This window comes from Oryctolagus cuniculus, chromosome 13, assembly GCF_051225735.1.
Source record: "Oryctolagus cuniculus isolate XC-2025 breed Fujian yellow rabbit chromosome 13, ASM5122573v1, whole genome shotgun sequence".
Taxonomy (NCBI): Eukaryota; Metazoa; Chordata; class Mammalia; order Lagomorpha; family Leporidae; genus Oryctolagus; species Oryctolagus cuniculus.
The window spans coordinates 18,318,001-18,332,741 of NC_142879.1; the positions used below are offsets into that span (position 1 = coordinate 18,318,001).

Consider the following 14,741-nt stretch of genomic DNA (forward strand, 5'->3'; position numbering starts at 1 on the left):
GTTGCTTCGTTTTGTCTCTATCTGCACTTTGGCCAGGTCACTCTGAGATTTATTATTATTATCTTCTCAGCTGTTAGCGATAGACATGCTTGTAGAAAAGACATCGTGGCCTTTGTTGTGTCTGGGGCTTGTGTGTAGAGTTTGTTTGGATCTGGGTTGGTTTGCTTTTTCTGTTTAAACCTTAGATTGTGTCTCTACATAGAAACTTCATCCAGCTACCAGGCTGTGCTTCTGCAGTGCAGTGATCAAACAAAATCATCAATCTGGTGATTCTGGCTTCTATTTGGCTTGAAGGCTGATTTCAGGAAGGCATGGTTTTCTTCCTTTGCTGACTTATTTGCTCAGCAGATGGGAGAGTGGAAGACTTGGCCTACTTAAAAAGTATTAAGCTGTTGAGGTCTTCTAAAGAAAATCTTTTCTGGAAGGTCCTTTAGAAGCTATTTAGCCCAGCTCCCTTATTTTACAGATGAAAAACCTGGGGCCCAGAAGGAAGACATGGCTTAACCTAGGCTGTACAGTGACTTAGTGGGAGAGAATGCACTGGAATAGTTCTGCGTTCCCAGTCCAGCATTCTTTCCATGTGCTGCTGGCTGTCTTCCCGGTGCGGGAGAGCAGGTTGGTGCTGACCGCAGGGCCCTGCTGACTGCAGTGGCTCATCCTGGCGCTGTGGGAAGCACCGCCGTCTCTGCTTACTCTGATTCCGTTTTTGGGAAGCAGTACTAGAGTTTCTATAGAAGATTTATAATAAAATCTGCAATTTTCCCCAGTTTCTTACCTTTTTTTTTTTTTAAAAGATTTCTTTTCTATTTATTTGAAAGACAGAGTTACAGAGAGAGAGAGGTAGAGACAGAGAGTGAGGTCTTCCATCTGGTGGTTCACTCCCCAAATGGTGGCAATGGCAGGGGCTGGGCCAGGCCAAAACCAGAAACCAGGAGCTTATTCAGGGTCTCCCATGTGAATGTAGGGGCCCAAGCACTTGGGCCATCTTCCACGGCTTTCCCAGGCCATAGCAGAGAGCTGGACTGGAAGAGGAGCATCCGGGACTCGAACCGGTGTCCATATGGGATGCTGGCACCACAGGCAGATGCTTAACCTACTGCAGGAAGCACCAGTCCCCTAAGTTGCCTCTTCTAACTTCACTGTTTCTCTCCTGTGTGGCCTGCAAAGAAACTGTGAAGAAGGAAAGTACGTAAATTATTTGCATAAAGAGGCAGCTTTTCACTAGTGTTTGCCTTTTTAAACTGTTGCTAAATTTAAATTTAATTTCAAAACACTTAATTCATGAACCAGTTCCCGGGACTGGTTTGCAGAATGATTTTCTGTTTTGTGTGCGGTTTTTGGTTTGTTTGTTTGTTTGTTTGTTTGTTTTTGACAGGCAGTTAGACAGTGAGAGAGAGAAAGACAGAGAGAAAGTTCTTCCTTGCGTTGGTTCACTCCCCAAATGGCTGGCACACTGTGGCCGATCTGAAGCCAGGAGCCAGGTGCTTTTTCCTGGTCTCCCATGCGGGTGCAGGGCCCAAGCACTTGGACCATCCTTCACTGCCTTCCTGGGCCGCAGCAGAGAGCTGGCCTGGAAGAGGAGCAACCAGGACAGAATCCGGAGCCCCGAGCAGGACTAGAACCCGGGGTGCGGGCGCCGCAGGCGGAGGATTAGCCTAGTGAGCCATGGTTCCGGCTGCAGAATGATTTTCTTAAAGGGCTTTTGTGTGCTCCTACCCTGAAGTGAGTTTGTGAGATGTAGCCTTTTGTGACTCCAGGTCATGACTGTGTCAGTGTGTGAGAGTAAGATTGAGAGCATTTTGTGTGCTAGTAAAAGCTGCTTTGAGCTACATGCTGAGCAGCTTGTAGATCTTGTCGTGCATCCCTGTTGCTGCCTCCCGCCTCAGCGTGGCACCGTCTCTCCCAACAGCCCACTCAAGTGTACTTTTAGTGAATGTGTTTTGTTGGCCTGTTTTTACCTTTCATTGCTTCTTCTTGAAGAGCGCAGGTCAAAAGCCCTTTATTAAGCTGGAAGAATTGTGGGCTTTCTCTGCCCTGCATTTCCTTACTTGTGGGATGAAAGCCAGCTCTTAACTTTGGAATGATTCATTGAAAGAAGTGAGAGTCATTTTGTGGTAGAATCCCCAACACGTCTCCCTCACTCAGGAGCATCTGTGCAGGGGCCAGCGTTAAATGTGAGTTGTCAGCACTGACAGTCCCCATCCCCAAAGAAGAGGAGAGTTTTCACATCATACAAACCAAAGCAGAGGATTAAACTGGGGAAATGGCCAGGGGAAGGAGTAGGTGCCAAGGAACCTGTTTCCCTCAGGACTTCTCAGTCACCTCCATTCCTTGAGTAGTGTCTGTGGCCCCTCTGGATGCCCAGTAATAAAACAGCTGTATGAATGCACAGAATAGAAGGTAGGTGAAGCACTTGTCAGTTCTCGCCACTTCCGACTTGCTAGTGATGGACTCCTTTAAAAATAGTTTGTTTGATATGAGGTCACAAATTATTTACATGAAATCATAGAATAACAGTGTTTCTTTTTTCCATAACTGATATGTGGTTTATTTATTTTTTTACCCAGAAACCTTTTATTTAAAGTATACAACGTTCATGTATTTCATAGATACAAATTTAGGAACATAATGCTTCTTCCCACCCTGCCCTCCCTCCCACCCACGCTGCCACCCTTCTTCCTCTTCCCTCTCCTATTCCCGTTCTTATTTTTTACTAAGATATATTTTTAATTAACTTTCTAAACATAAGATTAACCCTATACGAAGTAAAGAATGCAACAATAGTATGAAAAAAAAGACTTTCCTCAACAGTCAAGACAGGGGCTGTTCAAAGTCATCACATCTCAAAGTGTCAGTTTCACTTCTGTAGATTACCTTCTAGGTGCTCTATTAGTTACTACAGATCAGGGAGAACATATGGTATTTGTCCTTTTGGGACTGGCTTATTTCACTAAGTATAATGTTTTCCAGTTGCATCCACTTTTTTGCAAACAACAGGATTTTTTTTTTTTTTTGACAGATTGAGTTAGACAGTGAGAGAGAGACAGAGAGAAAGGTCTTCCTTTGCCATTGGTTCACCCCCCAAATGGCTGCTACGGCTGGCACTGTGCCGATCCGAAGCCAGGAGCCAGGTGCTTTCTCCTGGTCTCCCATGCGGGTGCAGGGCCCAAGCACTTGGGCCATCCTCCACTGCCTTCCCAGGCCACAGCAGAGAGCTGGACTGGAAGAGAAGCAACTGGAACTAGAACCCAGCACCCGTATGGGATGCTGGCATTGCAGGCGGAGGATTAACCAAGTGAGCCACAGCACCAGCCCAGGATTTCATTTTTTTCTTTTTTACTACTGTGTAGTATTCCATGGTGTACATATCTCTTAATTTCTTTATCCAGTCTTCAGTTGACAGACATGTGGGTTGATTCATATCTTAGCTACTATGAATTGAGCTGCAGTAATGGGTTATTAATTTTAGCAGCATGGAGATTATATAGACTAAGATTTCCTGTAATCTCTTTGAAGACAGGAACCATATCCTAAAAAGCTTTATATAGCCCTAAGTTACCTTGCATGGAATGAGCACTGTGAGTTGTTAGATGGATTTATGGAAGAGATGTGTCAGTTGATAATAAAAAATATTTTCCTGAGACCTTACATTCATAGGCTGGGATATTTTTTTTTTAAGTTTTTATTTATTTTATTTGATAGGCAGAGAGAGAGAGAGAGATCGATCTTCCATCCACTGATTCAGTCCCCCCCCCCCCCACATTGACTGCAACAGCCAGAGCTGGGCCAGACTAAAACCAGGAGCCAGGAGCTTCCTCTGAGTCTCCTATGTGGGTGCAGGGGCCCAAGCACTTGGGTCATCTTCTGCTGCTTTCTCAAGCACATTAGCAGGGAGCCGGGTTGGAAGTGGAGCAGCCAGTTCTTGAACCAGCACCACACTGGATGCCAGCATCGCAGGCGGCTTTACCCACAGCTGCGGCACAGGTCCCAGGCTGGGAAATGTTTGCTCTGTCCTGGGTAAATATCTGAACTCCTTTTGGAGGTGAGTAGCTCCCTTTACTGACACATATAGCAAGCAGAGTAACAAGTTTTTTCTTTGCACTTAATAATTGTATCATGTTTGATACCCACAATGTAATACGCTTACAGATTCTAAAGACAGAGGTAATGCTACCAATCTCCTCATATGGTAGTGAACATTATTGAGCTTGAATTATCAGGTTATTGGGGGAAACGTGAAACCTTTTGCTTCATTTAGGAAAAAATGAGTTGGGATTCCAAGCATTCTTTCCTTGAGATGATAGTAAGTACTCATTGCTCTAGTTAAGGCCCTTAGGTGTCCCTCAAGGACTCTCGGTCCATGCCGTGGGCCACACAAAGTATTTGCAGCAAGTGCTTGAGTAGTCTGGGTGTTTGCATGGTAAAACTGTCAGTCTGATGTTGGAGATGATTTCTTAGAATTATATCAAGCATAATAATAGATCATTCTCCTGGCTTAGAATGGTGTTTATCTGCCAAATCTCAAATTTTGGTTCACAAATAGTAACCTTTTGTAGCATTTTCAGGTTTTACTGATCAAGCAGTATAATATTGGATCAAATTTAGTGCAAAGGGCCAGTTTGACAGTTCAGCATAGACTATGCTTCTGTTATGCCAGAGTGAAATCTGCTGTTGCTCTTCTCATCTGTGAAGGACCTGTACCAACTCTTTGTTTTTATAAACATCTTTAAACCTTGCTTTAAAACTTTTTTGTTGTTGTTGACAGGGAGAGTAGACAGTGAGAGAGAGAGAGACAGGGAGAAAGGTCTTCCTTTTTCCGTTGGTTCACCCCCCAAGTGGCCGCTGCAGCCGGTGCGCTGCGGCTGGCGCACTGCGCTGATCCGAAGCCAGGAGCCAGGTGCTTCTCCTGGTCTCCCATGCAGGTGCAGGGCCCAAGCACTGGGGCCATCCTCCACTGCCTTCCCGGGCCACAGCAGAGAGCTGGCCTGGAAGAGGAGCAACCAGGACAGAATCCGGCGCCCCGACTGGGACTAGAACCCTGTGTGCCGGCGCTGCAGGCGGAGGATTAGCCTAGTGAGCTGCAGCGCTGGCCACTTTAAAACTTTTGACCATAGGGGCCAGCGCTGTGGCATAGTAGGTTAAGCCTGCAGTGCCGGCATCCTATATGGGCACCAGTTTGAGTCCCGGCTGCTCCACTTCCTATCCAACTCCCTGCTGATGGCCTGGGAAAGCAATGAAAGATGGCCCAAGGCCTTGGGCCCCTGCACCCACATGGGACCCCTGGAGGAAGCTCCTGGCTCCTGGCCCTGCTCCAACCTTTGCAGCCATCTGGGGAGTGAATCAGCAGATGAAAGATTCCCTCTCTCTCTCCCCCTCTTTCTCTCCCCCTCTCTCTCTCCCTCTCCCTCTCTCTGTCTGTAATTCTACCTCTCAAATAAATAAATCTTTAAAAAAAAAAAAAACACACTTTTGACCATCATTCACACTAAGAAGTGCATTTCACACTGTGACCTAGTATACTTAGAAACATATTCTATTTCATTAAAACAATGGTTTTATGAAAACATACCCTTGCTCTACTTTGTGAAATGCACTCTGACATTTGCTATTCTGTTTCACTCACTGTTCATCTGGTTGGGAGCCACTTAAGTGGTTCATGACCTACTAATGAGCCTCAGCGTGTAGTCACTGTGCCTTCGCCTCGTGACTGCCTGCCGTCAGCAGCAAGCCCAGCTCTTCCATGAACATATAATCTTAGAGCTCTTTGTAATGAGAGGCTTCTTTCAGAATTCTCTGGAGTAGACATCTCTGTCCTCCTTTACAGCCTAGGAAGATAGGAACACTGGAAATTTTTTCTTTTTATTTAGAAACAATTCAAACCTACAGAAATATTTTGTTCTTCACGCAGAAACCAAAATCAAGTTGCACCAGTTGTCTCAATGTCTTTTGTAGCAGAAGGATCCAATCAAGGATCACAAGTTACACCGAGTTTTTGGGTCTTTCTAGTCATTCTTTAACTTTCATGACCGTGATGTTTTTGAAGGTAACAGGGCAGTGGTCTGTGTGCCTCACCTTGAATTTGTCCGTGTGTCCTCATCAGGAGACCCAGTTGATGCATTTTGGGCACTGTGTCGCAGGGGTGACATTGCTCTCGCCATCGGTTTGTCTGTTACTGGTAGTGTTGACTTGGATTACTGGAGGAAGATGGTGCCTGCCAGGATTCTCCACAGTAAAGTTCTTTTTCCTCCTATGTGACATATTTTATGAGGTGACATTTTGAGATTATGTAACATATAGTTCCTCATCTACTTTCCCCACTAGTTTTGACATCCATTGATATTTCTTTCTTGGATTGATTTATAAAGATGGCTGTCCAGTGGTGATTTTTTTTCTTTTTTTAAAGATTTTATTTATTTGATAGGTAGAATTTCAGAGAGAGGGAGAGAGAGAGAGAGAGATCTTCCATCTGCTGGTTCACTCCCCAGATGGCCACAATGGCTGTAGCTGAGCTGATTGAAAGCCAGGAGCCAGAAGCTTCTTCCAGGTCTCCCATGTGGGTGCAGGGACCCAAGCACTTGGGCCATCTTCTACTGCTTTCCCAGGCCATAGCAGAGAGCTGGATCAGAAGAGGAGCAGCCGAGACTAGAACCAGCACCCATATGGGATTCCAGTCTGCAAGCAGAGGCCTAGCCCGCTACACCACAGTGCCTCTGCATTTAATAGTGTCATTCTACTGTAAGGAAGAGCTTTCTGTCCTCCCCACTGATGTTTTCCATTCATTTTCTATTCATTTATTTATGTAAGTTTAGTTTAGGCTCATGTTTTCCTGTTTTATTCAATGAGCTAAAATTTGTTCTCTCATTATTTTGATGTTTATATAGTCCCAGGTTTAAGATTTGTTTATTTGAAAAGCAGAGTGACAAAGAGAAAGAGAGACAGAGAGAAATCTTCCATCCACTGATTTACTCCCCAAATGGTGGGTTGGGCCAGGCAGAAGCCAGGAGCCAAGAAATCTCTCTGGGTCTCCCACATGGGTGGTAGGGGTCCCAACACTTGGGCCATCATCCACTGTTTTCCCAGAAGCGTTTAACAGTAAGGTGGATAGAAAGCCTGGACTTGAACCAGCACTCCAGTGTGGGATGCGGGCGTCCCAAACAGCAGCTTAACCTTGTGCCACAATGCTGGCCTCAGCTTGGGTTTTTAAGTAGTCTTGTGTGTCCCTATTATTGTTTCAGCACTCTCTTACCTTCTAGCATGAGAGATCCAAGGCTCATTTCACTCCCTGCCCAAGCTCTGGAATTAGCCATTTCTCTAGGGAGCCCCACTCCTTTTCATGGAGGATAGCCCTTAGAAGCAATCGTCTTGTGCTAAATGCTATTGGAATGTTGCTCTGCCCAGGCCCATTCAATGGACAGAGAAAGGAAATACATCCATGCTTGTAGGCACATTTACTTACATATACACACGCCACATACATTTACATATTTAATTATTTTTCTATGTATTAAAATCATGAGTCCATACCAATACCTTCAATTTTTGCATTCTCCCACAGGTTTCATTTTAACTTTCTTTTTTCTCTTTCTCATATTTAAACCTGCTATCTCCAACAGTGAGAAATGTAGTTCCATTATCTCAATGTGTTTACCTACTTGTTCAACTTCCTATATAAAACCAATCCCCTAGCTAAACCAGGCTGCTGCCCTACCACTGTGCCCTCCTCTTATGGTAGTACTCTGCCTTCCAAGAAATAAGGAGGGACCGGTGCTTTGGCGTAGCAGGTAAAGCCACTGTCTGCAGTACCGGCATCCTATATGGGCGCCAGTTTGAAGCCCGGCTACTCCACTTCCAATCCAGCTCTCTGCGATGGCCTGGGAAAGCAGTAGAAGATGGCCCAAGTCCTTGGGCCCCTGTACCCATGTGGGAGACGCAGAGGAAGCTCTTGGCTCCTGGCTTCGGATCAGCCCATCTCTAGCCATTGTGCCCATTTGGGGAGTGAACCAGCAGATGGAGGATCACTCTCTCTGCTTCTGCCTTTGCCTCTCTGTAACTCTGCCTTTCAAATAACTAAATAAATCTTTAAAATAAATAAATCTTTAAAAAAGTATTTTAAAAGAAAGGAAAGTTGGGAAGAGGGAGGAAGGAAGATAGAGTTTTTTCTTAAAGTATTGGAAAAGAAGATTCTTTCATTTTACATAACCACAGGGAAAATGGATGCATAGAATACAAAAGCTGATGTTTAAGCCCTTTGCTTCAGATTTTCACTCGGGTTCTTCAGCTGTTTTATCAGTGCTTGTGCATATTCACCAAGCACTATGACGTATTGAGCATGAGCACGTACTAGTCACCTCTGGATGGCACATATAGTGTCTGAAGGTCCTTCAGAAAGTTCATGATGAAATTAAAAGGTGCATTTTTCATGAACTTTTTGAAGATCTCTCATGTAATAGACCTCAACATATAGACAACTACACAACTTGTCATTATTATCACCAATTCTGAAGCATGCTAAACAGAATTTATTGATGTCGGAGAACTTGATCATGTAGGGTAGTTAAGCAGGGATATGAATTTCAACCTAGGATGTCTTGCCTGCAAAATCCATACCCCTCCCAAACCATGTGTTCCACATGGTGGTGGAATGCTGGCTGCTTTGAAAATCATCGTAGGTAGCAGGAGCAGGGGGGCATTTTACCAAACAGCAAAATCCCTCTTTTTTTTTTTTTTAAGATTTTTATTTATTTATTTGAAAGGCAGAAGTTACTCAGAAAGTCAGAGAGAGAGTGGTATTCCATCCGCTGGTTCACTCCCCAAATGGCTGCAATGACTGGAGCTGGGCCAAACCGAAGCCAGGAGCCAGGAGCTTCTTCCAGGTCTCCCATGAGGGAGCAAGAGCCAAGGATTTGGGCCATCTTCAGCTTCTTTCCCAGGCCATAGCAGGGAGCTGGATCAGAAGTGGAGCAGCCAGGACTCAAACTGGCGCCCGTATGGGATGCCAGTACTGCAAGCAGTGCATTTACCCGTTACACCACAGTACCAGCCCCCAAACAGCAAAACTTTAAACCCTGGCATTTAATTTTCTTGATTAAAACAACAACAACAAGAAATAGAAGCCATGCAGCTGGTCTATTATTTTCTTTTCTCTAGTGAATTTTGGGAGAGTTGAGCCAGTGGTCAGTGATGGGGATTTATATTGTGAGGCATTTTATTGGCTTGTTTGTGTGCCACCTCAAAAACAGTCACATTCACATGCTGACTACTGGAAGCCTTTATTCAGTTGGATTTAATAACTCCCTGAAGGTCATGGACTTCCGTCTACACTGTCTCACCTAGAAGAAATAATGCAGACATACGCAACCTTCTAGCCCTCCGATCTAGAATGAATTGTTTTCTAAACAGGTGGCTCTTTGCAAAGCTTACCCAAATGGAAATCCATCCCTGAGGTATTTCCTTAGCAGGCTTATTTGATTACCAAATCTTAGTTTGAGAAAGAATATGTTGGCTCATCAATTGAAGAACTTCCTGAGGCAGGAGAGAGAGAGAGAGAGAGAGAGAGAGAGAGAGAGAGAGAGAGAGAGAGATTCTTTCTTATGTCAGGTCTCCCTTCGCGCTGACTGCGTTGGAGCAGAATACGTGTGGGATGAGGCAGCCTTCTGCATGGGCATGTGTGTGCCCAAGGCCAGAATGCTATAATTTATGATATGCCAGTGTTGAGAAAAATGTAGATTGTTTTAACCTCTGGATTTCTAATTTGGGAAGGATTCTAGAAATGTGTACTATCTGAAAATTGATTCTCTTTAAAACTGAAAGGAATAAGACTGTGGCCAAGAATATTTTCGGTTTGCTCTTATTTTCACTGGGCTGTACAAGATACTTTCGTTTTTACAGGGGAACCCTGTGAGACAAAAAGAAGCAATAAATGTTAACCGAGTTGGGGAAAAATGAATATACAAAAGAACAAATGAATAAAGGAAGAGCTTAGTTTCAGTTTTCTGAAAAATTTATCTCCACTCCTGCATTTCTGACATATTTTTGAGAGTGTCTCAAATACCCAAAATCTTGTTGAAGGATTTGTATTGGTGGATCTTTTCAGATGTGCCTAATCAACCTCAGGCAGTTGTGTTTTGCTCTACTTACTGGCTTTAGATAAGTCATTTAATTTTTCAGAACTTCAGTGTCCTCCTCTATAAGAAAATAGCGTAGAACTACTTTTTGGTGTGGTTGAAGTGCTAGGTTTGTTAAAATACTTTATAAGATAGAGGAGCTTAGCATTGTGGGTACTTCCTAGGAGTAGACTTAAGATAGAATGGAGAAGAGGCCACTTCAGTGTCAGTCTTCGAGTGTGAAATCACCAAGTAAACCTGACAGAGACAGGTCAGGAAGTTGATCAGAATTGTTCTTGTGGGGAGCAGCGCTGTGGCGTAGCAGGTTAAGCCTCTGCCTGCACCCCTGCATCCCATATGGCACCAGTTCATGTCTGGCTGCTCCTCTTCCAATCCAGCTCTCTGCTAATGGCCTGGAAAAGTAATAGAAGATGGCCCAAGTGCTTGGGCCCCTGCACCCACATGAGAGACTGGGAGGAAGCTCCTGGCTTTGGATCAGCCCAGGTCTAGTTGTTGCAGCCATTTGGGGAGCGAACCAGAGGATGGAAGACCTTTCACTCTCTGTCTCTCCTTCTCTCTGTCTGTAACTCTACCTCTCAAATAAATAAAACAAAATAAAATAAAGTAGTCATCTGTATCTCTTTAAAAAAAATTGTTCTTGCTATCCTTTTAAGGAAGAATATAACCCATGACTGTAGGTATGCTACTATTTAGATTAACATCCATTTTTCTTTTCTAAGTGAAGAGGTCTAATAAAGAAAGACTTACTCTTATCAACTGTAGCCATAATACAAGATTCATAGGCCTGAATTAGCAAGATAATTGGACATTTAGACACAGTACATATAAATCAGGCTTGTGGTAAAACTGCTGAGTCTTCTTAAGGAGTTTTTTAGATTGAGAATGAGTCAAGGCTGCTTTAGAAATTCTCTTCCACCTGTATTCATTCCTTAGAGCAACGCTAAGGAGCTGATCACATCCCTTGATTTAATCTCACAAAAATGGCCATAGGGATTTAAAAAAAAAAAAAAAAAAAAAAAGACCTTAAGACAGTTGGGGGGAAATTGTGGCATGTTGGGAAGGGCTAACAGAAAAAGCGTGAATTTCCTGCGGAGCAAGGAAGGGCAGGATAGTGTTCCTAAGACCCCTTGGAGAATTGACTTGTTACTTTGGGGATAAACTTGATGGCTTAGAAAGCATTTGACCCAGAAATGTTGGAGAGGGCGGTGATGACAACACAGTGCGAAAGAGATGTTTTTTTCAAGGCCAATCCAAAATCCGTCAACACCAAGCAAAGAAATTCCTTTCTCTTTAACTCTTAATTTTCCCTGCACTGCTGAATCCTGTAGCCTTGCACTTCCTCTCCTGTTTGTTCTCTCTTCATCTCTGGCCCTTGTTTCTTCCCCTCACCTTTATACCTTTGCCCATCTTGTTCTTCCCTGATTGTGGCATCTCGGGCAGCTCTGATACACTTTGGACTGAGTAAAGTGTGTCGTGCACGGAGTTTCCTGTGTACTGGGTCAGAATTGGGACTTGCTGGCCTTCTTCAATGTGCAGGTTTAATGACATCTCATTAAAATTGAACATCAAAGACCTGCAGGTACTTTAACTGGTGTTTCTGCCTGGGCTTTGTTACTTAAGAGATGCAGAAGTGGAAAAATCGTGTTCTCACACTGAGCAAGAAGCGTTCAGAGAGTCCGCTGTGCAGACTGCTGCTTCTCGAGGCAGTGTGCCCTGCAAGGCTGTGGGGTCTGCCCTCGAGCGGGCCCCCCAAGGGCCTCCCTGTGTTCCTAGAAGCTGGCAGGCTCTCTGCCTCCTACAAGTGGCAACCCGAAATCGGAGTTGAAAGTGAATCTTTGCCCTTGGCTCTTCTCCAGCATTCCTTGCTGAGCGAATAGGGATTTGGAATGTCAGAAAATAGAAGAGGGGAGGGGAAAAGATGTGTGTATGACTCTGAGTGTTTATATGTGAAAGCAGCTTCGTCTGGAGGGCTTTGGGACACGGCTTCCTCAGACTGCTTCCTTCTCATAAACTCTCCGGTCCTTATTTATGCTTTTTTGTTTTTTGTTTTCTTAAGTTGTTTAGCCTGAATTTGTCACAACAGTTCCAAACTCTTGCAGCTCAGAGGAGTCAAGCTAAGAGAAGACAGCATGGTTTCCAGAGCGTTTGTCTTTCTCCCTCAGGATAAAGTGACAGTAGTTGTTCCCAGACTCGTCTCCAGCAGAATCCAAGGTCATCTTTCCTCTGGGATTTAATCTGGTGTCGTCAGGAACCTAGACTCAGATTTTATTGGAGAGCCAGCCTCAGTAAGAAGTGTCCTTTTGGGAGCATCAAGGACTCAAGCTAGGCATAAGAGCTGTTGCTCAGCGTCTCACCCTCTCCTGTAAGCTGCCAGGCCCGAGCACTTGTGGTGGAAGCTGAATCGAAAATATTGATGGAACACGCCTCTCAGATTCTGTTTAACTGTGGACTGGTTCAGAGCTCAAGACTATAATTTACAGGGCGGCGTTTATCCTTTATTTAGTTCTATCCAAAGTCATTTTGCGTCAACTCAAAAGGAGAGATTGTGTGAGGGTAACCTACAGGGACAGCGTCCCAGCTTTGTGTGAAGAATCCAGTGGTTGAGTGTGTCTGTCTGCCTCCTGAGGAGCCATGTCCTCTTTATATACCCGAAGTAAAGAATTCACTCGGAATAGAAAATCTCAGTCTGACTCTCCCCCAGCATCTCCCTCCCCGACCGCCAAGACACTCCGAGTAAGCAGCCTTTTTTACTTCCATGTGTTCACAGTAGTCTCAGAGGTGGAGCGTGTGTGTCTGTGTGACTGGAGGGGCCAGGGGTAGAGCAGAGACATTTCAGAGCATATGGGAGTCAGTGGAGGAAAACAGAAACTTCGCAAGTAAAGACCCTGCTAGCTTTGCTGCAAGAGGTTATGGTTCATGATACTTAATATAGTCTTAAGTGAAAGCAGACTTAAATATGTCAGACTGCAGTTTCTGTTTCTTAACATTTAACTATCAGTTGTAAACTGCTGACAATAAGATTCTAGAGTCTTTATCGTGGTATCTTATGGGGCTTTTCTTAACTTCTGTGGCTGTACTTAGTTGCTTCCATTTTTTGTGTTTTATGAGAAATACTCCCAAATGGTCATAAAACTATCTGCATTAAACTTCAGTTGTGTACAGTTACCCATGGATATTTCTGTATGTGTGTTTATGGATAGAATATGCCTTTGCCTACTTTTCATGTCTGTGATTGATAGTGAAGCCAAAATGTGCATGGAGTCATGTGCACTTGCAACTTCACTCCTTGGTCAGCACGCGCCTTCAGAGATTGTGATGCTTTAAAGCCAAAGCAGTTCCTGGCTGTTGACAACAGCTGTGTGGAGGTGTTTGTGATGTCCTAGGCAGAGCCGTGTGAAGCGTATCTCCATCTTCTCCAGTGCAGATCTGTGCTGAAGGATTCACACACGGGCATTCGCATGTGATTTCCTGTCTTCCTCTGCAGGAAGCTGACAAAAACAGGAACTGCTACCAATAGCAAGCAATGAGAAGTCCTGATGGGCATATTAGGTAGTAAGTAAGGCAATAGGTCCTTCTTGGGGAACTAGTTTGTGCTGTATCCTGGATACAGCTAAGAAGAGAGGCACAGTCCTAGCTTCCTTATTTGGGAGCTGTGGATAGAAAACTGCAAAAACCTGAATAAACTACTGTGCTTCTTTTCCATTATTTCGCATCCATTTTCAGGGTCTTTCTCACCTGTAAATTGCCACGTGTGTGACATCTTGGTGTGGGTCCTCAGCCCAGGATGTTGTTACCAGAACAACAGAGAATGTTGTATGCAGCTGTTTCCTATGTTCTTTTTGTGAGAGGACGAGGAGCGGCTCCAGTGTGTGTGACTGTCGCTGAGGTCCAGGAGTGCTTCTTCAGGTCATGCCCTGAAACCTTTCCTAGCCCCGGAGTCTCTGCTTCCTTCTCCCTGGCAGCTGTTGAGTAACGTCTGGTAACTGCCAATTGAGGGCCACAAAACTTAGCACCTTCACTTCAGTTAATGTTTGTGGTAGTTTGGCCAGGTGCAAAGATCCCGTTGTCACTGCCTGTTCTGCCCTCTGAGTGCGGCTCCCAGAGCAGTGTGTGGCTCCTGAAGAGCACTCCGCAGATCTCTGCCTGGTGACCATCCCTGTTACCCAGTTTGTGTTTTTCCATTTCTTCTTCTTCTTCTTCTTCTTTTTTTTTTTTAAGATGTCTTTATTTATTTGAAAGTCAGTGTTACACAGAGAGAAAAGGAGAAACAGAGAGAGAGAGAGGTCTTCATTCCACTGGTTCACTCCCCAATTGGCCGCAACAGCTGGAGCTGGGCTAATCTGAAGCCAGGAGCCAGGAGCTTCTTCCAGGTCTCCCACGCAGGTGCAGGGGCCCAAGGACTTGGGCCATCTTCTACTGCTTTCCCCGGCCATAGTGGAGAGCTGGATCAGAAGTGGAGCAGTCAGGTCTTGAACTGGCACCCATATGGGATGCTGGCAGCTTAACCAGCAGGTGGCAGTTTAACCCACTATGCCACAGTGCTGACCCCTCCATTTCTTCTTTAAAGTTAAGTACTACTTTCTTCTTGTCTCATTCCTGACAGCTGCCATCCCCCCA

The 14,741-nt window shown here is 44.7% G+C and overlaps 1 protein-coding gene across 13 annotated transcripts in view; it reads left to right on the forward strand.

Annotated features, from left to right (window-relative positions):
• PPP1R12B (protein phosphatase 1 regulatory subunit 12B) overlaps positions 1-14,741 on the forward strand; it is a 214,731-nt gene that overhangs the window by 153,768 nt on the left and 46,222 nt on the right. The window contains exon 1 of one of the 13 annotated variants that reach the window (XM_089311296.1): positions 8,718-12,857. The exons of the other annotated variants lie outside the window; for them this stretch is intronic. Within the exon in view, the coding sequence (XP_089167422.1) occupies positions 12,756-12,857 (102 nt within the window). The 5' untranslated portion in view covers positions 8,718-12,755. Of the gene's footprint in view, positions 1-8,717; positions 12,858-14,741 lie in introns of those variants that run through there. 13 annotated transcript variants of the gene reach the window in all.